This window comes from Manis pentadactyla, chromosome 4, assembly GCF_030020395.1.
Source record: "Manis pentadactyla isolate mManPen7 chromosome 4, mManPen7.hap1, whole genome shotgun sequence".
Lineage (NCBI taxonomy): Eukaryota > Metazoa > Chordata > Mammalia > Pholidota > Manidae > Manis > Manis pentadactyla.
In genome coordinates this window covers 73,949,252-73,973,757 of record NC_080022.1, presented here as the reverse complement: position 1 = coordinate 73,973,757, position 24,506 = coordinate 73,949,252, and the positions used below count along the sequence as shown (strand labels likewise).

General features: G+C 35.9%; 1 protein-coding gene across 1 annotated transcript in view; it reads left to right on the top strand.

Annotated features, from left to right (window-relative positions):
• The window catches only part of SELENOF (selenoprotein F), a 44,830-nt gene that overhangs the window by 12,668 nt on the left and 7,656 nt on the right, over window positions 1-24,506 (top strand). The window contains exon 3 of the mRNA XM_036890159.2: window positions 17,370-17,433. Coding sequence (XP_036746054.2) covers window positions 17,370-17,433 — 64 coding nt within the window. The remainder of the gene's footprint in view (window positions 1-17,369; window positions 17,434-24,506) is intronic.

Sequence of the window (24,506 nt, the reverse complement as noted above, 5' to 3'; positions counted from 1 at the left end):
CTCCTAAATCTGAAAGAGAATCAGATGTGAGCCTATCAGTGAAGTGATACAACTGCACCATTTGCAGTTTCTTCCATGTGGCCAAGACCTGGGCTACAAGCCCATGACAGACGGTGGGACTGTGGAGGTGTCCCTGTGGAAGGACAGTGAATGTCCACTGCCGACCTTCCCACGTGAAGGCAAACTGTTCCTGGCTTTCTTGTGCTATGTCAATGGAGAGGAAAGCATTAGCAAGGTCTACTACATGATGATATATTCCAAGTTCATGGCTAAGGATGTCTAGAATGTCTGCAGTAGAGGGGATAGTAGCATGCAAAGGGGGTGTGACATTATTCAATTCCCTGTAGTCCGCAATCATCCCCCATGAGCCATCTGGCATTTTCATTGGCCACACTGGGGAATTAAAAGAACTATGAGTGGGCTTTATGATGCCAACCTTCTCCAACTCCTGTAGAGCTTCTCCAATTCCTTGTGCCTCCCAGGCAATTTTTACTGCTTAGTATTTGTCACCCACTGAGGTACAGGTGAGGCAGAGCTATAGGTGGGTGCTTAGCATGTCCCGTCAGAACTGCCTTTACCTTATGTACCCTCAGTCTGAACTCACCTGCAATAGTCTGTAACCACAGGCCCTGCAGGATATCTACCCCCAAAATATATTCAGGGATAGGAGAAATGTACATGGTATACTCCTTTGAGGGTAAATGCCCTATCCCCAATGACATTTGGGTTTTCTTTACTTTAACTGCCTTACCCCGATAGCCATCTATCACAGCAGGGGTCCTAGGAAAATGCTCCGGGTTGCCATAAAGCAAAGAACATTTAGCTCCTGTGTCCACCAGCGCCAGAGCATGTACAGGGGACCAATGAATGGCTAATTCTACATGTGCTGGTCCCCACCATGTCCCCCAAAGTAGGAGCCTTGACCCTTCCCTCAGTCGAACCATGACACCCAATCATCATCCTGTCGGGGTGAGGGCCTGTGGAGGTGTCCCTGTGGAAGGACAGTGAATACTCTCCCCCTGAGTACTCAGCCTGAGTACTCTCCCCCAGGAAGTCTTGCAGGGACACAGGCCAGACATAGGGCTTTGCCTCCAGCTTCCATGTTCTGGACCTCAGTGGCTGGAACTGCTACTCTGGCTTTAATTCATGCCACAGTTCTAATAAGATCCTATTGGGCTGCCCATCAAGTTTTTCTTCCACTACCCCAGCTTTTATCAAATCAACCCACATCTGGTTCCTCTAGGTGCCTTTTGCACCTCTCCTTTCAGTCATAGCCCATACTTCCTCTGGGCTCTTACTGTTTCCACCTCTCCCAGATCTGCTAAAATATAAGTAGCCTCACTTATAGGTTGCCCTATGCGGGGGGCAAGAATAGTCAATAGGGACCCAAAGAGAGATGGGGAAACTGTATGGAGCACCAGATTTCTGATTCCTATGGAGAACAACTCCTCATCGGGGCCCATATTATAGATGGTATTTTTCATGCTCAATTCCCACAACACCTGTTGGAGCTCTGCATACTTTCCAGCTAGTGGGTGAGTATGGTAAATCACCCTGATTAGGCCACACTGCCCTGATGGCTGCTGTCAGCCAATCCAGAAGCACACGATTCCCTGAGGTGTGACGGGCACTTTGCAACCACTACCAGAGAGAAGGGTGAGTCGTCAGGGGAGCCAGTCTACTCATTTCAGAACCCGACATTACAATGTTTTCCACCCTCATATCCCAGAGATGGAAAAGCCTTGTAGGCAGAGGCTCTGGTGGCTTGTGCCGATACCGAACGCTCATGTCCACCAGCTCATCCTGGGTATAGGGACAGAGCACGGAGTACTCTGCAAACTGGGGAGGGGATGGCTCTTCCCCCTCAGGAGCCCATGGTTGTTGTGTTTTTACTTTCTTAGTTACAACTGGGCAAGCCTTTAATACAGGGGAGGCTGTTGCCTCAGGAGGTGCCTTCGGCCCCACCCCCTCATACTCTCCCAACATCTCCTCCACCATCTCCAGAGCTGTAGGCACCACTCTTTTCCTCCCCCTCCCCTACAACCTTCTGCAGTGAGGACTCCCCTGCTGCCTCCCTGACTCACTGCTGCTAAGGAATTTTCCAGGAGCACGACCTGTCCTTTCAATAACTCTCTCTCTTCCTTAAGGGCATCCTGTAGGTCATCACCCAGCTCCTCCAAGTGATGCCAAATTGTGTCTCTTTCCTGTCAAAGTCTGTCTCTCTCCTGAATAACCCTCTCTTTCTCCTTGATAACACTCTCTCTCTCCTGGATAATCCTTTCTCTCTCCTCAATAACCCTTTCCACTATCTGGACGAAATGAGATCCTACAATGCCACCTGCTACATGGCCACGCAGGGCCTCTAAGCAGTCTTCTATCTGACGGAGGACTAATTCTGCAGCTTCCAGAGTCTCCACCCTTCCCTAATTCTAGGGAAGGCCCCACCCCTAAACCCTAGACCAGTTCCCCACTAGGGACTCCCCAGTTGTAAGCCCCACATATAGGGGTTTCCAGAGTGAAGCTGCACCCTCTACCACTACAGCTATTGGGGCCTCCCCATCATTTGTAGAGGCAGCCCGCCCAGGGGTCGCACCCATTTAGACAGATTTCGGGTTCAGAGTACCTGCCAGCTACCTCCAGATGTAACTACGGGGGGAGAATCCCAGGGCGAAATACCTTTGAAACCAAAATCAGTCAAAGGGAGAATACCAATTTATTTCTTAAAAGCAGTCATCCCCCTCTCTCTCTTGACCAGGCTGCAGCCGAAGAGAACTCTACCCAACCTCTCCAGTTCAGATAAACCCTCGCATGCCCTTGTAATTACCTACTGATATGTAAATGGCTAAAACTCTCCACCCCTTGGAGACATCCATTGATATGCAGATGACTAAAGCCAGGTGAGAGATTCTGGAAATACTGCAGTTTTACCCACAGACACAAACCACATTCAAGTATAGTAGTACTTGATTTAATCTTTGCAGCACTGCTCTCTGAATTATTTGTGCATGATCATAGGTGTCACACCAATGGGTTTCAGCCCTGGGCAAGTTCACTCTTGCTTTGGTGAGACCAAAAAATGACAATGGAATGTTCTTGGGGTGAAAGTGTTTATATTCCCCTTTATTCCCATGGTGGCAGGTCAAGCTCAAGTGCTAGAATCCCATCCTCCTCAGGGCAGGTCTGTATGCAGCAAGCCAGCCTCTGCCTCTGGGCTCTCTGCCCCCGTCTTTGTCCTCTGCTTCAGTCTTTGTCCTCCAGGCTGCCACCACTCCAGCCTCTGCTGTCCTGCAGCCTTGAAGCTCAGAGCACTGGGCAGAGCTCTTCATATAGAATCAGTAATATCATATTGCCCACACCTGTGCATTGGGCAAGCAGATCAGTGTCAGGTGAGAATCCTGGCCATAGGGACTTTCATTTTCTCTACAATAGTTAACAATATATATATTTTTTTCTCTCTCACTCAACTCTGGTTAAGGCTTAATTTTTATTTAGCCCTTGTTTAATGAAAGAGCAAAAACTTTTAATATATAGATGAGTGTTTACATAAAAAACATTAAAAATACTAAACATAGCTGTGTGTGCATGTAAATCATTGTAAATATAAATTCTTCAGAAGAGAAAAATTGTAGCTTAGGAACAGGAATGTTTTAGCAATTTAAATATAATAAAGAAATGTACCAGAACACTGGTTTTGGCTCTTGCTTAGTTGCATGCTTTATTGGTCTGAGGCTAACCATTTTTAGGAATGCCTATTTATTTAACAGACTGAATTTAGCCTTTGATAGCCAGAAACACAAAATTTGCTTTAAAAGAAATACACTTACTTGCAATAAAGGGAGAAAATGTCTTTGAAATCCCTTACGATTTTGCAAATAGATGTTTCATTATTCTGTTACTTGGATTTGTCCCCTAACCCTGCCCCCCATTTTGATCACAAAGGATCTACTAAGCATCACAAATACTAGCTAGAATGAGATTTTTTTGGTATTTTACTACTGTTTTAAGTAGTTTTGCTCATAACTATCTACATGGCACAGAAGTATGTTGACTTAATTATGAAGAGCATGAAAATTTGTAGCTTGAAGTACAAATGTAAACTAATGGAAGAAAAAGTATTTAAATCTTGGTGCTATTTTTATACAGTTACTAAATATCATGAGTGACTTCAGCTTAACATAAAGAATTTTAATATAGCAAGGAAAGGACCATTCTTTTTCACTCCTGTTCCTTTTTTCTTGTGGGAAAACAAAGTAACTGCCCGTTCCGATCTTTTAGCTTTCCCCACCAGAAAAACACTAACTCTTTCTCATTTATACTTTGAAACTATTTTAGACAAGGATTGTCTAAGTAAATATTGTCTAAAATAAAGAATATTATTGGCTAGGATATAAAATAATGGGAGACCTATTAGCTGCCACAGTAGCTATGTGGAATATTGCACTGGGGAGCAGACTGATGAAGCAGTTCTCATGTAAAGAGCAGGGTAAGTGCTAGGTAAATAATCCCGTAGAAAACTTGTATTTTTTTCCCCTCAATTATTGGAGTAAACCACTTCTGCTTTGTCTGCATGTTGGCAGTTATCCATTAGTAACAATTACAGCTGTCATTATAAAATTATAATTGTTCATCTAAGTATAAATACCGATCTCTCATGTCTGTAATTTCTAAGGATATCATAAACATCCAAATCTGTCTAAAAAGGGATATTTTAATTATTTAGCACAAATTTTTAGTGATTCCAGTCTGACCACTAACCTTTGTAGATGATTTTTCGAAGAGTACATGACCATCAGATTAAAAGAGGTTCCTGGGATTTTCCCAGGGGTAAACATAAATAGATTTTTTCTGTTAAGAGTTTTTTAACTTCTGTTTTCTAAGATTTATGAGATTAAATAAAGTATTTAAATAGATTTTTTTATCATTTTTATATTCTTTCCAGTTATGTGAATGTGAACTTGATTATGGCAGCTACTTTCCTGTCTCCTCAGTCATTTAATGTTTTCATATCTTAATGACAATGATTGCAGCTTCTTGCAGATATTATTTTAGACTCTTATTTCTCTTTAATTATATGACCTTAGTTACTGTATTTCTTCTTAATTATATTCCTTTGCTAGTACCTGTTCTTTTTAAGATCTTCATTCACCAGGATCCTTATAGTCCCACTACTTTCTTCTTCTTTCAATATTTTTATTTAATTAGTTTTTAGTACTTCCTTTTCTTTTGGATTTACACCTGCCTTCCCTCTGAACTACTATTCTAAAGGTTTTGCTGGTTACCAAACTAGAGAACCTTTGGGACAAAAAATTCCACTTAGCTGAATTATTCACATATATGAATCAATAAGCAAATTATTTCAACTGAATGTGCCATTCATTCAGTCCTGATTGTCTCAAGAGGGAGTTTAGAGTAGTAGTTAAGAACATAGGCTCGGAACCAAATTACCTGAGTTCAGATCCTGTGCTTCTTAGCTGATGATCTTGGACAAATTACTTGATCAGTCTGTGTGTGTTTCCTCATTTATAAGTTGTGAATAATAATAGCTCCAATCTCATAGGGTGGTTATATGAGGATTAAATGAGTTAATATATGTTTACTGCTTAGAACAGTGTGTGCCATATAATGAGTACTAGATAAATACGTGGGACTGGTGGTGATGACAGTAGTAGCAGTTGTAGTAGCTGTAGTATCTGATTTGCTGATAAAACAAACAAGAAAGAAATAGAAAATTTGGAGGACTCAGACAAAGCATAATGATTGCTATTGCGGTGAAACAAAATGGAAAGATGTAACATGAATGCTTAGATTTGCCAGCAGTAAAAATTTGGAACAAAATTTTCTTTACTCCACTTCAAAGTTCCTAGATCACTTGAATTAAGAAGAAATATGCTAACAGAATTAGTAGTGTAAAAACATACCATTTGCAGCTACTTGTTTATATGGAACAAAATATAGAAATAAATTATGTCAAACATAACCCTAAATTTCGTATATTTTAGTCCCACTGACTGACACATTCCAATAAGAAAAATACAAATTTTAACTTTGGAGTTGTATACCATTTTGATCATTTAAAAATACTGTATTAAAATTGCATCTGGAGAGAAAAGGTTTTCTACAAACAAAATTTTTCAAGACTATTGATGAAGTGGAGTTCAACTTTATTAGGAGAAACCTATTCCAAAAATTGAATGAAATCCGTACTTTAAAGTCAATTTAGAAAAAAATATATTACTGGTTTTCAGACTTTTTCAGATGACAGATTGGGTAGAAATCATGATATTCTTTAAAACTAGAAATAAAACTATAGCAGAAAGTAAACTGTTAATGTATGTTTGCAATATAAAAATAATGACTTTATGAAACAAAGCAAGCTATAAACTAATCACAAGTATTTCTGTTAGAAATTTTCCTACTAACATTCTTCTGCTACTTATATTTTTAATCTATGACTTGGTAACAGATTTCAGAGGTTTAAAAAATTTATCAAGAGAAAAACTTCAAAGGTGTTTGTTTTTTTAACTATAGAGATTGAGAAGAGATTTCTTTTACTTGACTCTTGGTCTCATTCACAGAATACCAGTAGAAGCGTAGACTACAGATCAAATTATACAATTACTGGTTCTGGAAAATAGCTTAATAGTTCAGGTATTTAATAAAGGGCTTTTATTTTCACTTGAAAGTCTACTTTTCAGATCATATTTTTTAAAAATTTATCTTCAATAATGATTAGAATACAGGTTTGAATAAATGAACCTAAGTAGTGCATTAAATAATTTTAAGAATATAATTAGATCCCCTCCACTTCCTACTTCATTACTAGTTGGTGTTAGACTGATGTTAATTGACCAGATTTATATAGTAGCATTCACATTTTTCTATGTATGTAATACTCTGCCTTCACATTTACATGCACTATAAGCAAGCCAGAGACTCTAGAGATAATATTAATGCATGTATAGCTCATTAGAAGTTTATTCCTCTTTTTTTATAGAAGTTTGAAAGAGTTGAATTTTCATCTCAGCTTCATTCTCTAGACTTTGAGCTAGCAAATTCCTTCAGATCTTCAGTTTTGCTGTATTATTACATTACTCAGCTTTGTTAACCTTCGTTATATGCTGAAGTATTCTACCTACATTATCCATTTAATCCTCATAACAGCTCTATAATAGTAAATACTATCACCCCTATTTAACTGAAGAGGCGTCTAGAGTGTAATCTGCCCAAAGTTACCCAGCAATTAGGTGCCACACCTGGCTTTGTCTCAGGTCTCTGACTCCAGAGCCCCAAGTATTTAAACCTCTAAACTATTTTGCCCCATCTTGAAAATGTTGATAGCAATGCCTGCTTCAGAGTTACTGTAAGAAAGTGAATGAGTTAAGTATAAAACATCAGACTGGCTTTCTGAAGATCCTTTTTGCATTTATAGTTAACAATTTTTAATAACTATACATCACTAGTTTTTATTTTAAATTATTCTTTATTCCTCAGTTTGCCACAGACTTTACTGACTATTAATACTTGGTGTTTTTCAAGACTATTAACAAATTTGGCTTACATAGGGCTCGACCAACTGAACATTTTAAATAAGTCACATGATTTTTCTTCCGCTAAAAGATCATGAAAACATTTGGTTATTTTCAATTTACATGGAAATTTTATAGCCAATTTCAGAGCAATTTGGAAGTCAGCTTAAGCAGCACTCGAGACAGTGGCACATTTTAAGCTTTAGTCTCTCTACTGCTAGAGATGCTACTGGGTATAAAACAGAGAAGGATGAAATGGAGATTAAGCTAACTGCGTGTGAAATTGTAGTCACTAAAGAAATTTTGCAGTTACTTAAAATAGCTTCACTTCTGCAGTGTGTAGCATCAATACATAAACTGATTTCTTCAGAAGGAACTACAAATGTCTTCAACAGATTATTCTAATTAAAAACAGTATTCACAAGGAGCTTTTTTTAAAGATCCAAATAATGTTTGGCAACAGTTCAAACTCAGTGTAAGAGTCACTAACACTCCTGAGTAGGACAGTACTAAATAATGAAACAAATATTTACTTAATAGCCACTAATATTCATTACATTCTTATTATATGAAGGTTCTGTTCTAAGCACTTTATGTGAATTAATTCATATAATCTTCATGACAACTCTGAGGTACCATTATTATCCCCATTTCATAGTTGAGTCTAAGGAATAGAAAACTTCAGACAAGTCATACAGCTAATAAGTGACTACAAACACATGTATCATATATTTGTAAAACGAAAGTTGCAAAGTTTATTTTGTGTAGTTACTGAACAGAAAATATCATTTAAATTTTTTATATTCTCTAAATGTGGCATTTCATCTATCTTGTATGAAAAATGAATTTTTTAGGTATTTACAAATTAGGATCAGTTTCCATCTAAACATTAAAGCATCCTGTCATATTTGCAGATTATAAGATATAAAAAGGAAATAAATCCTTAAAGTAATTCATGATCTATCTGTGGGCTGCCTTACAACTACATTTCCTAGACATCCTATTCAGTCAAAATAGCTTTCGATTTATACACAAAATATTTCTTTGTATAGGCTCTGAGAATGCCAAAGTAAGACAATAGTCATTGTCCTTGAGTAAAAAAATTAGACATGGAAATTGGACTGCTAGAATGCAGTTGGCAGGGTATTCTATTGAGCTTAAATTTAATATCAAGTGTTATGATGTAACCACTAAAAGAATTAGCAATAAAAGTTGGAAAGTGGAAGAGATCAGTAAATCTCTTGAGGTTGTTATATTGAGAACTATAGCTATAACCAACCATATTAATCATGAAAGGGACCACCAAAAGAACAAAAAACAGTTTAAGAGTTTAAGAGTTGCTGATTGAGAGGTGGAAAGCAGAGGAGAAATTTTACTTGTTTTATACCCTTCTGTACAGTTTATTTTTTACTATTATTTCCAGATGCACTGATTTCTCTATAAAGAATTAAGTGAGATGTGTGATGTAAACAAAATACACTCATGTGCTAGGAAAGCACACAGAAGGAAATTTGGCAGATCAGGTAAAGGTAAATATTAGCACTTGCTTTTATACAGAAGCTCATGCTTGTAGTAAATTAGGAAAAAGTAAGAAGGTCATCTCGGTCAGAAGAAAACCTTAATGAAAAGGCAGAGTCATGAGAGAGATGGTCATCAAAGGTAGATCAGATAGCTTGGTCATGATGAGAGGTGATGATGGTTAGGTGAGCCCTGTGTGCCTTGGTAAGAAGTTCAGGTTCTGTAGGCAGGGGACAGAATTAAAGAATTATAATTAATGAACTGGCATCAGATTTGTATTTTAATAACTTTTATTGTTGATGTGAACAATAGTTGATAGGACCAAGGGGAATAGGAAAAGAACTTAGATTGCCATTTTCCAGAGGGCAAAATACAGGGGCTAAGCAAACACATTGATAGTAAAAATAGAGAAAAAGGGACAAATCTGAAACAGATTTAGGCAATAAAGTCTAAAGGATTTATTGACTTGTTTGGAGTGGGAGAAGGATAAGTGAAGATGCTTCCCAGTGTTGTTATTTGAGAAACTGGTAACCCCAACACAAGAAGGCTCAGCTAGTTAACAAGGTACCTTTATGGCAATGGTGGTGGATAGGAGGAGAGGCAGTAATAGAGAATAACTTCTAATAAAGCATATATTTTAGCTACAAACTGCCTTTTCAGTTTTCCTTTTGAGGAAATAAGTGGTAGGAGTTTTAATTTGGAAGTCCATGAATTTTATCTGGGTTCCGTATTCTAATATTGATAGTATGCTTGTCGAAGAGTGGGCAAAAAATAAAAATATGTAAAATGGCCTGGTTTCTTCGGTTCTCATTTCAGATTGGATTAAGCTTTTGGATTATTATACCTTTATTTTTGTATCTGTTCTTAAAATATATTAGGTGATTACTTCCTTTAGTTTTAAAGAGAGAGGCCATAATTTAAATTGTGCTGACCATTTTGTTTTTTATTTCAGATATTTGCAACCTTTCTTAAAGATAATCATATTTGCCCCTTTCTTGTGATGAACAATAATGTTCAGTGTTGGAGTGCCAATAGCCACACTAACACAAAAAATTGAGTTTGCTTGTAAAGCAGCTTTTGCTGACATATTATAGCACCTTTATTTTCAGTGTTTGAGGCCATTGAATGTTAGGATGTTGAACCATATTTTGTCTGGGTCTCAGTTTTTCAAATTAAAAGAAAAATAGGTTGTATTTTTCAAACATTTAGGAGCAAAAAGACTGGATTTTTTATTGTTGAATACTATATACTAAATAGTTTGCCATTTTCTTAAATATTTTTACTTTTACTTATTAATGAAGGGCTACTTGGTTTTATTTAAAAATTACTAAAATATTCGAGCTTTGAGTCATTTTTACTAATTCTTTGGTTTTTTGACCTCAGGAAATACAGTGTGTCAAGTTATTTGCTTCCATCGTATAATATATCCTAAGTAACAGTAGAATTGAATTCATTGTTCCCAGTGATGACCCTGTATAGTCATACTTGTAATGACCATATGGGGGAGTGTATCTCTATCTGTGGACATTATCTGTTTCGAGATGAAAATCTAATTGTTACAGTTTTTTACCTCTTACTGATGAAATTCTTTGTTTTAGGTGCATATACAAATTCTGTTCCTCATTACAGTATTTGCAAGAAACCTTGTTCTTTTATTCCTCAAATTTCATAGTTGGAATGGTCATTTAGGATGTGGTGATGTTGAAGAAGCGATTTCATTTTGTACATTTTCATGGCGCTTTATGAAAAGATGCCCCCAGTGTGTATTCTTACCCTCTTTAAGCCCTAATTTAAATTAAGGTAGACATTACCTTGCTTGTTCTGTAGCTTTTTCAAATCTTAAGGCAGAAACTAAAGATACAAATAAGGAAGAGCACTTTTTAATACTGTAGTAGAATAAGTTATAAATGTAAGAAGCTATCTTAGGTAATGAAGGGCCCCCACCAGTAAGGTGGCGAACTTCCCGCTTCTCTTCCGGGTCCTCAGTTCCCAATGGCGCCACCTGAAGCCCAATCACCTCTCTCCCCACTCCCACTCCCAGCACCTAGCCAATAGCCACCAGCCCCGTAGAAGTAACACCACAATCACCCCATGCCCCTTCCTATATAACCCAGCACCTTTCCCCAATAAAGCGGAATTCTCCGGTGAATTGCTGCTGTGTGTCGCTCCTTTCCTTTCAGGTATAGTCATTGCTTTATATTTTTTCAGAGTTAAGTAGAAAGCTCCTAAAAATGAATAGTGTAATCTCACAGGTATAATACTTAAAAATTATATTTGCCAGCTTGTTTTGCTAGAATGTAAAACTGAATTTATTTCCCTAATCTTCCTATCTGAGAATGTCATGAGTCAGAGTGTGTGTGAAATTGTCAACAGATACATCTTTTGCCTCATACATCTTCTGCTTCAGTGACTTAAACTGAAATCTTGACAAAAGCTTACCACTAGATCAGAAAATTTAGTACCCTAATTGTTTATCCATGTGTAATTGTAACTTGTTTCCAGCACTCCAAGCACTTTTAAAATACCAGAAATTATAGGAATAATTTGATGTTGAATAATGAATTAAAATTTAAACCTCAGCAGATCACTCACTGTTGGTTGAAAATATTTTCCAAGAATTAACTGGCCAGATTTTACTAAAAAAAGCTTCTGCATGATATATTTTTCTACTGTATGAAGAGTAAAGTTGATTTTCAGAAATTACACTAGATACAATTAATGTTTGGAAGAGCGGCTCACATATATTTGAGTGTATCATAATTTTTTTTTAAGATCTTAATAACATAATACCCTGCTTTCATCATATTATAGCCATACTTCCTTATTCTTAAATTCCCACATTTTATTTAAGAGCAAGCCTTCAGCAGATATATAAAATAGTTACTCATCAGCTCTGAAATCTGTTCAGCAGCTAAAATTTCACCTTTTATTCACCTAACATTAGAGCATATTGTTTGTATTGCTACTTAATATTGGGGTTTTTTTTCAGTTTATTCTAATAGTACTATTGAATTTCTTTAATACTGAAGTCTTAACTTTAAATTAAAGAGGGTTTTGAAAATTATATATGGTTGGAAACAATACTTCATAAGGGAAGAAAAGCAGAGTATTGCAGCATTTATCCTGTTTTAGCTAATAGTTACCCAATTTACCTTGTAGAATTAATTTGGTTAGTCTTTGGAGCAAAAACTTACTGTCTGATCATTTTGTAATTTTTGCTTCATTAATAGTGGGATATAGTCCAAGGCAGTGATTCTTATCCCTGGCTGCCTATTACAATAACTTGGGTAGCTTTGAAAGTAGTAATAGTAACTAAAGTATTGATGCCTGGGGCTCATCACCCCCAAATATTCTAGTTTAGTTGGTCTGGAGTGGTTTCAAAGGATAAGTAATTTTCAGAATCTTCCCTGGAAATTCAGGTGTACAGTCGGGGTTGAAAACACTGGTCTAAGGCAATTTGAATTTGAAAGTTTGAGAAATTTTGAAGTGGCCCTTCTATTACAGAGGAACAGTAAGTGGTAGCCCTGAAGAGTCCCTGAAGAGAAATGTCAAGTTTACAAACTATAAAAATGAATTTCAAGTACCCAACTTAACACTTAATAATGTGAAAGTATTGTTATAATAGCTGTTGATACTTATTGAGCATCTGAAGAATCCAGGTTTTTTGCATGTTGTTTGTTTGTTTGTTTGTTTGTTTAACTGTTTTAGCATCTCTGCAAGGTAGGGGAAAATCTCTTTTGTTCAAACAGTAAACTGAAGTTCAGAGACAATGACTTATCCAAGGGGTCATGTTGCTCCTAAGTGGCAGAGCCAGAATTGGACCAGATACACATTTGATTTTATAACTTGATCTTTTCACTACACTGTTAAAAGATAAATGGAGGCATATTAAAAGGCTTAATAGTTTAAGCAAAAATCAATTCGAGTTGAGCAGCACCAATTAGATGTAGCTAGGAGCGCTCCACTGACAGGAGGTAAGGGCAAGACTTTGATAGAGAAGGTGCAGATGCAAAGCAAACAAATTATTAAATAGGTTAAATAGCTTAAACAGTTGCCTTATTTGGGAAAGCCTCTGTAGCAGTTTTTGATTGTCTTTAGGTTTGATTTTTTAACTTTGAGACGTTTATGGGCTTAGGTTTTGATTAGCTTATGTAGGCTGATAGTGCCTTAGAACCACCTCAGTCTAATGGCCTTCTTGTTTAATTAATTTAACAATACCAAGTTGTATGAAAATTTGATATTTAGTTTGACTCGGTTTTAAATAATTAGTGTATTTCAAGGTTTTTGTTGCTGTCATGTTTCTTTAGAACCATGGATATTATCACCAACAAAAATGCATTAAGTGCTTACTATCAGAAAGTAGACTATTTCTTTCTGATTTGGACCACAAAGTTTATAGATTTGTGGCAGTGGTGTTGGTATGATGGCAGTAAAAGTTAACAAATACAACACTTTTTTTTTAATTCAGAAAATTTACATAACTCACAAGTGTCACCTTTATTCAGTGTTATAAATTATCTTATTTTGGAATCTAGTTAGTGTGAAATACCAGTTTTTTTGTTTTGCTGTTAATCTGAACCATTTGGTAGCACTACTTAGACTTTAATGACAACAAAGTTATCAACACAAAATAAAGATTTTTGCCTTCTTCTATAGATATAAAAATCTCAGTATATTACAGGAGATTGGTCAGGTGAATATTAGGGGGGAAAAAAACCATAATCCAACAGTAATTTATCAGGGAAGTCTTTTTACAGTGAGTGGAGTACATTGCCCCAAGATATTAGGAAAATAATATGAAATGTATGGAATCTAAAATTGAGGTATATATATAAAATATTGATAATACTTAAAATATATTTATTTGGGGAAAAAATAAGCTAAGCACCAAGCTGAAATAATAGTCTTAAGAGTAATAAATACAAATCATTTATTTTTAAATAAGTGGGAAGTCAACATACTCAAATCCTGTTACAAATAAGTAAAACAGTTATAGAGTTGAAGGAAGTAGTTAGATATTTCACTTCCCACCGGGAGGACCCTATCAGCAGTTTAGGAAATCCTGACAGTCATAGTAGTATAAGAGTAGTCATAGACTCAAAGGGAAAAAAATACAATTTTGCATAATCATTTTAATATCTTGCCAAAGGTGTCCATATATTTCCATTTATATTATTTGGGCTAGTATAATATGATCCTACTGGAATAGTGACCTACTAGTACTTAGATTGTCTATACTAATAAGACTTTTAGAATTACCTTTAGAAAAGCCACCTACCAATTTGCTATAAAAAAGTAAGCTTGCTGTATAAAAGTTACAAAACTTGCTTCTTAGATTTCTCTTCTACCAATACTTTTCCACAAATGCTGAAGGCCAGTATTTTTGTAAGCCAGTGATGTTACTTGAACAAGAAAAATGCTATTTGTGAAAGTTAAGGAAATCCAAGTTTTAACCTTTTTAATCCTTTCATACTGTATGCCCTAGAGTATTCCTAATAAGTAGCATATTTTTCCTTATATGTGAATTTGTGTTATGCCAAAGATACTTATGATACTTTATAAGGTATTGAAAGTTTATCACAATTTGTAGTTAATTTTTTACCATGAAAAACAAATGTTTTCCTATGAACATTACAAATTCCTAAGTAAAATACCAACTAGCATCACAAATTAATGCTTTTAAAATTTGACTTCAATAATGTTAGGCAGCTTTGAGTTACTTTTTGTGTGTTGTTTACCCTAGATTGGAAGCACATACTGTACAAAGTATGTCAAAGGAACTTAAATATTCCTAAAGTTAACATGTTGAAAAAAGGCATTTAATTCTGTTAAATGAGTAATTCTCTCCATTCAGCACACATACATTGAGCATTTTTGTATCTAGTTCTGAATTATAATAAAGACTTTCCTGTCCACAGTCAAGCTTTAGCATATTAATAGTACATTATGATAAGAACAGAATTCTATGGAAAGTCCCTAACTGAGAGTAGATCAACAAAAGTCTTCCTGGAGAAGGTCACATCTGAGCTGCCTATTCATTAAAGAATATATTTCTAATACTTTTAATTAATCAGTTGGTGTTTTGTGATGCAGAGAAATGCTTTCCATGAATGAGTTACAAGTGTGCAAGGATCCAAGGCCCTTGGGACAACCAAAATGGGGACTGGGGTGAGCAAGGACCCCCAGACTAGTCATCTCCAATTATAAGCCTCCTCCTTTTACCCCAGTGTTCCATTACAATTGGTAACATTTTCCACATGTTATGATATGGAGAATATTGGGAAATAGTGGTATAGAGAAATGCCGTTAATGTGAGGAATTTCTGCTTAGAGTTTCTAAAGGATCACAAACTTGCAAATACAAGATAAATCTAGTAACTCAATTTTAATATGGCCTTTTAAATATTTTCTTAATTCTTGTAAAATATACATAAGAAAATTCACCATTTTAACCATTTTGAAGCTTACTGTTAAGTGACATTAAGTGCCTTCACATTGTTGTGCAAACAACATCACCATCTGTCTCCAGAACTTGTTCATCTTCCCAAACTGAAACTCCATACTCATTAAACACTAACTCCTCAATCTCCTTTCTCTCAGCCCCTGGCAGCCACCACTCTACTCTCTGTCTCTGAATTTGACTGTTCTTAAGTACCTCATAAAAGTAGAAGCAGACAGTATTTATCCTTTTGTGACTGCCTTTTTTAGCATCTTCAGGATTCATCCATGTTATAGCATGTATCATAATTTATTTTGTTTTTTAAGCTGAATGATATTTCATTATTTATATATATTATTTATATATATATTTTTTGTTTATTCATCTGTCATAGACATTTGGTTGCTTCTACCTCTTGGATATTGAATGATAGCGGTATGTAATTATCTGTTCAACTCCCTATTTGCTGTTATCTTGGGTATATACCTCAAAATGAAATTTCTGGATCATAAAATTCTTTTAATTTTTAGGGAACAACCATTCTGTTTAACGTTGCGGTGCCCACTTTACATTCCAACATCTCTACCCCTCACTACCACTTGTTTTGTTTTGTTCTATTTTCTTTGAGAAAAGCCATCCTAGTGCGTGTGAGATGGTATTGTGGTTTTGATTTGCATTTTCCTAACATCAGTGTGTTGATCATGGGTGTGTTGATTCATGAGTTTATTGGTAATATAGTTGGATATTTTTAAAGATAATTTGGGGGCTTGTCAAACCAATGTTAACCAAATCTTATTCAAAAGCAGCTTATATAGAATTAGGTCAACCTAATCTTCAATTTTTCTGCTACAAAGAACCTTCGAGGTCATCAGAATTCTTAATCATTAGTGGTTTCAGAGAGTTCATGAATAGTCTGGATTAAAGCAAATTTCTATCAGATTCTCCTAAGTATCTTTACCTTCAAAAACAAGAATTATTGGTCTAGTCCAGAATCACCAAAATGTTAAAAAGTCATTATCTCTTGTATAGGTAGAATGAAGGTAATGCTTTTCTATATTCTTTAAAGTATCTAAAATATTTATGCATATTGCAAGTGATTTTTATGTTACTTTAGAACTTAAAAGATAAAACTATCTTTAGCTCTTTGACCTACAATAAAAAAACAAGTCTAAAACCTAAGAATAAATAAAATGGATCTAGTATGTTCTTATAACTGCCTGCCTTCTGTTAGTCACAGCATTCCCAAGTCACTACAAAAAAAATGGGCAGGCTGTACAGCTACAAAAAAGTGATTTTTACCACTGAGTCCATTTTAACTGAATTTCCTTAGGGGAAAATAATTTGCATTTAAGTTATTTATAATGAAATATTACTTGTTTTCCTGTAATATCTTTACATAGTACATAGTATTACTTTTTAAAGGTAATGGGTTTTTGTTTTATTTTAATTTTAAAACAATGATTGCTTAATTTTAAAAGCAACCAGAAAGAATTCTCACTAAGTATCTATGTTGGATAGATGGATACATACCTGCATTCAATTTAGCCACCTAAAAAAAATCTGTAGGAAGTTTTAGATTTTATGAAGAACTTCCTAGTAGATCTTACCTGTTCAAATTCATTGTTAGTCTCCATATCTCCTTCAGTCTTTTTTGGCTAGGTTTAAGAATATTCCACATCGGGCTTAAATGCTACCATTTAATAGGCTTAGGCCTCTGCTTCCTCTTCTATTGACGTAGAACTAGATGGTCCTGTCCAACTCTGACATTTATTTAATCTATATATTTGTTCACCCACCTATAATGTTTTTGCTCTGAAATTTTATATTTATTTTTTAACTAGATTTTTTAAGTATACCAGTTTTTAAATCCTGTTTTTCCATTTGCAGTTGTATGCAGGTGCTATTCTCGAAGTCTGTGGATGAAAATTGGGGAGGTTCCCTCAAGTCCAAGGTATTAAAATTAACTCTAGTAAATTCTCAGTTTAATAGGTTAAAATATTTCAGAAGAATATTTTCATTATAATATCTCCAAGGATAAAAATTTTTAGGATTATACTTTTCTCAACAATAAATTAATTACTTCCACATTTGTTTTCATGGAGGTGGAGTTTTTAAGCAAGCATAATATATGAAATTCAGATTTAAATACAACACATGATGAGGTAGTTATTTTCTTAAAAGGAGAGCTTTTTCTTTACCAAGTGTAGATTTTACAAGAGCCTTTCTTTTACCAGAAATAAATGTAATCCCTTTAAATAACATACCCAATTCAGTATATTTTATATGTAAATTGATGTCACATAAAACTCCTAAGAAATAATTGCATTAAGTGAGAATAGACTATACAAAATGACAAATCATCAAGAGGAGAATTAATTACCAAAGAATTTGAAGTGCAGAGGAGAGGAACCCATGTAAGTATATTTTCACAGGAAATTTTAAGGATTAATATGTAAAAAGATGATTGTGAAAGTGAATTCTGTTTTTGGTTGACACTAAATAGTAGTGGAGCTTTGCATCTCCAAACAGACTTGGGCTAATTAAAGCTTTTCTATTCTGTCTTTGCATGTCACTTAAAAATCAGTTTCATGAAACTGAACTTGTTAAAGATAATGAAGTTTTGTTTTTGTTTTGTTTTAACTCAAAAACGTAAGTGCTCTATTTATATGCCTACTCTGTTTTTGTTTCTTCTGATCTTCCCATGATTTATTTCTTTGTTTACTTAATGGCAAGATAATTTTTTGGATTCAGTATTTTATAAAATGGCCTGTGTTAGCACATGACTTATTGCTGACCTAGAATTGTTTATAATAAAATATTAGTCATTTTGATACAGAAATGTAATAGAATAATTTAACTTGGGAATATTTTTTATGAGGCCCAAAACAGATACACATCAAATTGAACAAATTCTTTGTTAAAATAAGCACAAATTCTGATGGAGCACAGAATGTATATCTACTTCTGCTTAGGGAAAAATTTCCTCACTCTGTATGATATTTTTGTCTCAAACATTTAAACTCAGAATTGTACCGTAGTTGTTTGGGTTTTCTTTTATCAGTTCTCTGAGTGGTAGTGTGATCACTCTTATTCCTAGAAATTTTTGGCACTGCTTTTTAATTATATTGACTATTCATAATTACTGACTTATCTTATTAATAATGTTTTGTGAGTTAGATTTTCATGAGGTCAGGAGTAGCTTTGGTACCGCAATTAGCCCTCCTATTTGTGATAACAGATTTTATTATGTCCATGGTAATAATTTCTACAGTTGGTAGGTCAGTCGTTAAAAGCTTATGTTGTTTATCAATCCTTGTAGTATAACTTTTTATATATTTCTTATGTGTAGTTAAATTATCAAACTTTGGGTACGTGGAGTCATACTTTTCCTCTTGAAAACAATTGGATTTTAATTCTGTATAAAAATATCTAATTACTTCAAGCTTAATTTAAATGAAAATAGTTATTTAACTCCATAATGCATAACCATATTTAATATAATTATGTATAATGCCAATATTTTCTGAGCCCATGAGAAGCTGGTATATTTTTAGTATAGCCATTATTCTCACTTTCAGACTCACTATCTTAAAGATATTCTGGAATAGGGCATGAAGGAAAATTGTCACTTTTTACAGTAATCAAAAATAGTGAACTAATTTCTGTGTCACCATTGCTTCTGTCATCAACATCAGGTAGCCTTGGGGATTATCATGATAGCTTTCATTACACTTTAGTTTATAATACATTATAATTCTTTAACTTAATTTAAATTAATTGTATCATAAAACAGAAGAGTAACTTAATGTCAAATTACTCCAGAAGAGAGGATTTAAATTTTCAAATGTTTTATCTACATTAAACCACTCAGTATTTGTAGAAAAGAAACCCCAGATCCCATGTTTTGATTAAGTAGGAAAGACAGTTTGTGTAATAATTTCTCATAGCAGGTTGGACTTAATGTTTTATCACTTGTGGTGACTTCAGAGTAATAATGTAAGTATAGTTTCCTTCTTAAGCCTGAGTCTGACTGTGTAAAGGATATGTCTGTCTCTCAGTAAAAAATGTTAAATTTTCCTGATTTTGTAGGTCTTAGAAAACTTTCTGTAAAAGGCTAGAAAGTAAAAATTTTCAGCTTTACAGGCAACAAGGTCTCTGTTGCAGCTATTCAACTCCACTTTTCTGGAAGCAGCCATAAATAATACTTAAATTAAATTAATACGTGTGGCTGTGTTCCAATAAAACTTCATTTACAAAAGCCAGCAGGCCAGATATAGCCCATGGACCACATTTTTCCAAAACTTGTATTAGAATCATAAACTTTCAGGTGCAGAAAGGAGTTTTAAAATAATGTAGAACTGGGGACAGAGAAAAAAAGATGGCAGTGTAGGAAGGCAAGGCAAAAACCACCTCCCAAAACTACATAGAACATGAAAATACAGCAAATACAACTAGGCCTGAAATTAACGTGAAGACTGCAGAATGGACCACCTACATCTGGGGAAGAAGAGAAGACCCTACAGAAAAGGGTAAAGTGACAAAGCTGTGATCCAGTGGGATCAAGGCCCTCCCCCAACCCTGACCCACAGATGGGAGGAAGAGGAATGGAGTGGGGAGGGAGTAGAAGCCCAGGACCCTGAACACCTGGCCTTGGAGATCTGTTCCGGGAACATGGACCCACATTGCATGGTGCCCTGGTGGTTGGTGGGGCTGGACAACAGAGACAAGCAGAACACCCAGAGAGGCTGAGATCCCAGCCACCTGTGGAGAACAAGCACACTCTGCCTGCCCCCCTGAGAGAGAAAGTGTGGACAGTTTGAAAGACTTCACAGCAATGAGAGGGGCACCAGAGGGGCAAGTATTGCACAGTGCTCTCTGTTTAGGAGAACTGTCAGGTGGACAAAACCTCCACAGCCAACCCTCAGCCCAGCAGGTTGGGAGCCCTTAGGAGCTTCAGACGCTCCATCCTTGTTGCTGGCCACACAGCTGGAGACTTCTCATGTTGGTGCACAGCCTGCCAGCTGGTGGTGAAATAAAACTTCACTCCCAGGTAGGCAGGGGGAGAACCCCCAGCCTGCTCAACCCTATTTTGGGCCAGCCAGGGAGCTGCATGCACAGCCCAGCTGTGGGAGCACTTTCCTCCTGGCAGGTGCCAGTTCTATTCTCTAGCATCACTACCATCACAGCAGGCCAGGTGACGCACAGCTGGAGCACAATATAGGAGCACCTAAATATGTGAAACAAATACTAACAGAACTAAAGGGGGAAATAGAATACAACTCATTCATTTTAGGAGACTTCAACACACCACTCACCCCAAAAGACAGACTAACCAGTCAGTAAATAAGTAAGGAGACAGAGGCACTGAACAATGCATTAGAACAGATGGCACTAACAGACATCTATAGAACTCTACACCCAAAAGCAGGCAGGATACACATTCTTCTCAAGTGCACATGGAATGTTCTCCAGATTAGATCACACACTAGGCCATAAAAAGAGTCTCAATAAATTTTAAAAGATTCAGATTGTGCCAACCAGCTTCTCAGACCACAAAGGTATGAAACTAGAAATAAATTACACAAAGAAAACAAAAAAGCCAACAAACACATGGAGGCTTAACAACATGCTCCTAAATAATCACTGGATCAATGACCAAATTAAAACAGATCAAGCAATATATGGCGACAAATGAACACCTCAAACCCTCAACACCTGAAAACCTGTGGGATGCAGTGAAGGCAGTTCTAACAGGAAAGTGTATAGCATTACAGGCTTACCTCAAGAAACAAGAACAATCCCAAATGAACAGTCTAAACTCACAATTAATGAAACTACAAAAAGAAGAACAAATGAGGCCCAAGGTCAGTAGGAAGGACTTAATAAAGATCAGAGCAGAAATAAATAAAATTGAGAAGAATAAAATAATAGAATCAATGAAACCAGGAGCTGGTTCTTTGAGAAAATAAACAAAATAGATAAACCCCAACCCAGACTTATAAAGGAAAAAAAGAGAGTCTAAACACATAAATAGAATCAGAAATGAAAAAAGGCAAAAAATCACAATGGACACCATGGAAATAAAAGGAATTATTAGAGAATACTACAAAAAATTTCTTGCCAATAAATTGAATAACCTAGAAGAGATGGACAACTCTAGAAAAATCCAACCTTCCAAGACTGACCCAAGAGAAACAAAATCTGAACAGACCAATTACCAGCATTGAAATCGAATCAGTAATCAAAAACTACCTAAGAACAAAACCCCTGGTTCAGATGGCTTCATAGCTGAATTTTATCAAACATTTAGTGAAGACCTAAGACCCATTCTCCTTAAAGTTTTCAAAAAAGTAGAAGAGGAGGGAATACTTCCAAACTCATTCTCTGAGATCAGCATCACTCTAATACCAAAACCAGACAAAGACACCACGAAAAAAATTACTGACCGACCCTGGTGAACACAGATGCAAAAATACTCAACAAAATATTAGCAAACCAAATGCAAAAAAGCATCAAAAAGATCGTCCATCATGACAAGTGGGATTTATTCCAGGGATGCAAGGATGGTACAGTATTTAAAAATCAATCAACCTCATATACCACATCAACAAAAAGGACAAAAATCATATGATCATCTTAATAGGTGCTGAAAAAACATTTGACAAGATTCGACATCCATTCATGATAAAAACTCAACAAAATGGGTGTAGAGGGTATGTACCTCAACACAATGAAGACCATGTATGACAAACCCAGAGCCAACATCATACTTAAAAATGAAAAGCTAAAAGCTTTTCCTCTAAGATCAGGAACAACTCAAGGATGCCCACTCTCATCACTTTTATTCAACAAAGTACTGTAGGCACTATCCACAATAGACAACACAGAGAAATAAAAGGCTTCAAAAGTAGTAAGGAAGAAGTTAAACTGTCACTGTTTGCAAATAACATGGTGTTATAGGTATAGAAAACCCTAAAGGCTCCATCAAAACTCTTTTAGAACTAATAACTGAATTCAGCAGAGTTGCAGGATACAAAATTAATACACATAAATCTGTTGCATTTCTATATACTAACAATGAACTAGCAGAAAGAAAAATCAGGAAAACAACTCCATTTACAATTGAATCAAAAAGAATAAAAAATACCTAAGAATAAATATAACTAGGGAGGTGAAAGACCCATACTCTAAAAACTGTAAGACACTCATGAGAGAAATTAAAGAGAACATCAGTTAAAGGCAATACATCCTGTGCTCATGGCTTCGAAGAATTAATGTTGTCAAATGGCCATTCAGCCTAAAGCAATCTACAGATTCAGAGCAATTCTTATCAAAATACCAACAAGATTCTTCAGTGAACTAGGACAAATAGTTCTAAAATTCATATGGAACCACAGAAGACCCTGAATAGCCAAAGCAATCCTGAGAAGAAAGAACAAAGCTGGGGGGATTATGCTCCCCGACTTCAAGCTCTACTACAAAGCCACAGTAACCAAGACAGTTTGGTACTGGCACAAGAACAGACCCCATAGATCAATGGAACAGAATAGAGAACCCAGAAATAAACCCAAGCATATATAGTCAATTAATATTTGATAAAGGAGCCATGGATATCAATGGGGAAATGGGGAAATAACAGCCAGTTCAGCAACTGGTCTTGGCACAACTGGACAAGCTACATGTCAGAGAGTGAAACTGGATTATTGTGTAACTCCATACACAAAAGTAAACTTGAAATGGATCAAAGACATGAATGTAAGTCATGAAACCATAAAACTCATAGAAGAAAACATAGGCAAAAATCTCTTGAATATAAACATGAACAACTTTTTCCTGAACACATCTCCTCAGGCAAGGGAAACAAAAGCAAAAATGAACAAATGTGACTATATCAAACTAAAAAGCTTCTGTACAACAAAGGACATGGTCAGCAGAACAAAAATGCATCCTACAGTACTGGAGGATATATTTGTAAATAACTTATCCAATAAGAGGTTAACATTCAAAATACATAAATGACTCACATGCCTCAACACCAAAAAAAGAAATAACCTGATTAAAGAATGGGTGGAGGATCAGAACAGACACTTCTCCAAAGAAGAAATTCAGATGACAAACAGGCACATGAAAAGATGCTCCACATCGCTTATCATCAGGGAAATGCAAATTATAACCACAATGGGTATCACCGCACACCAGTTAGGATGGCCAACATCCAAAACATAAGGAACAACAAATGCTGTGAGGATGTTGAGAAAGGGTAACTCTCTTACGCTGTTGGTGGGCATGTAAATTAGTTCAACCGTTGTAGAAAGCAATATGGAGGTTCCTCAAAAACTAAAAACTAAGACTAAAAGCCCATTAATTCCACTCCTAGGAACTTACAAGGCACCTAAGCCAATGACACATGAATCACTTGGAGATCTTGTTAAATGTGGAGTGTAATTCTGTAAATTTGGGGTGGATCCTGAGATTCTGCATTTCTAACAGCCCTGCAGACAGTAGCCCTCATTTTTAAATAGAAAGACCTTAAAACCCAGCATGTCCAAAAACTGAATTCATCCTTTTCTCTGTTAAAACTATACCTTGTTCTTCCTTGTTTCCACAAATTATATCATCAAGCAGAAGCAGAAGCATGAACCTCACAAGAAGCTTTCTTTAATACTTCCTACCCAGTTTGTCACCAAATTACTTCTCCCCTTCCTTCTTAATAACCTTCAAATCATACTCCCTTGGCATCTCTGTGATTTTAATCAAGCCTTTGGCATCTTTATCCAGGATTAGTTACTTGTTATCTGGTCTACCTGTCTCTGGTCCCTTTTATCTATTGCCTCTATTCTAATAAATACCAAAAAGACCTTTTCCATAAGACAGATTTGATAACGTGGCCCCTCCTGCTTCAAATCCTTTATAGCCCCCCATCCACATACAGAATAAATACCAAACTCAATAGCATTGCCATTGACCCATCACAGCATGGTTTCTCTTTTCTAGATTTCTGCCTCTAGTTCACGTGCAGAGCTA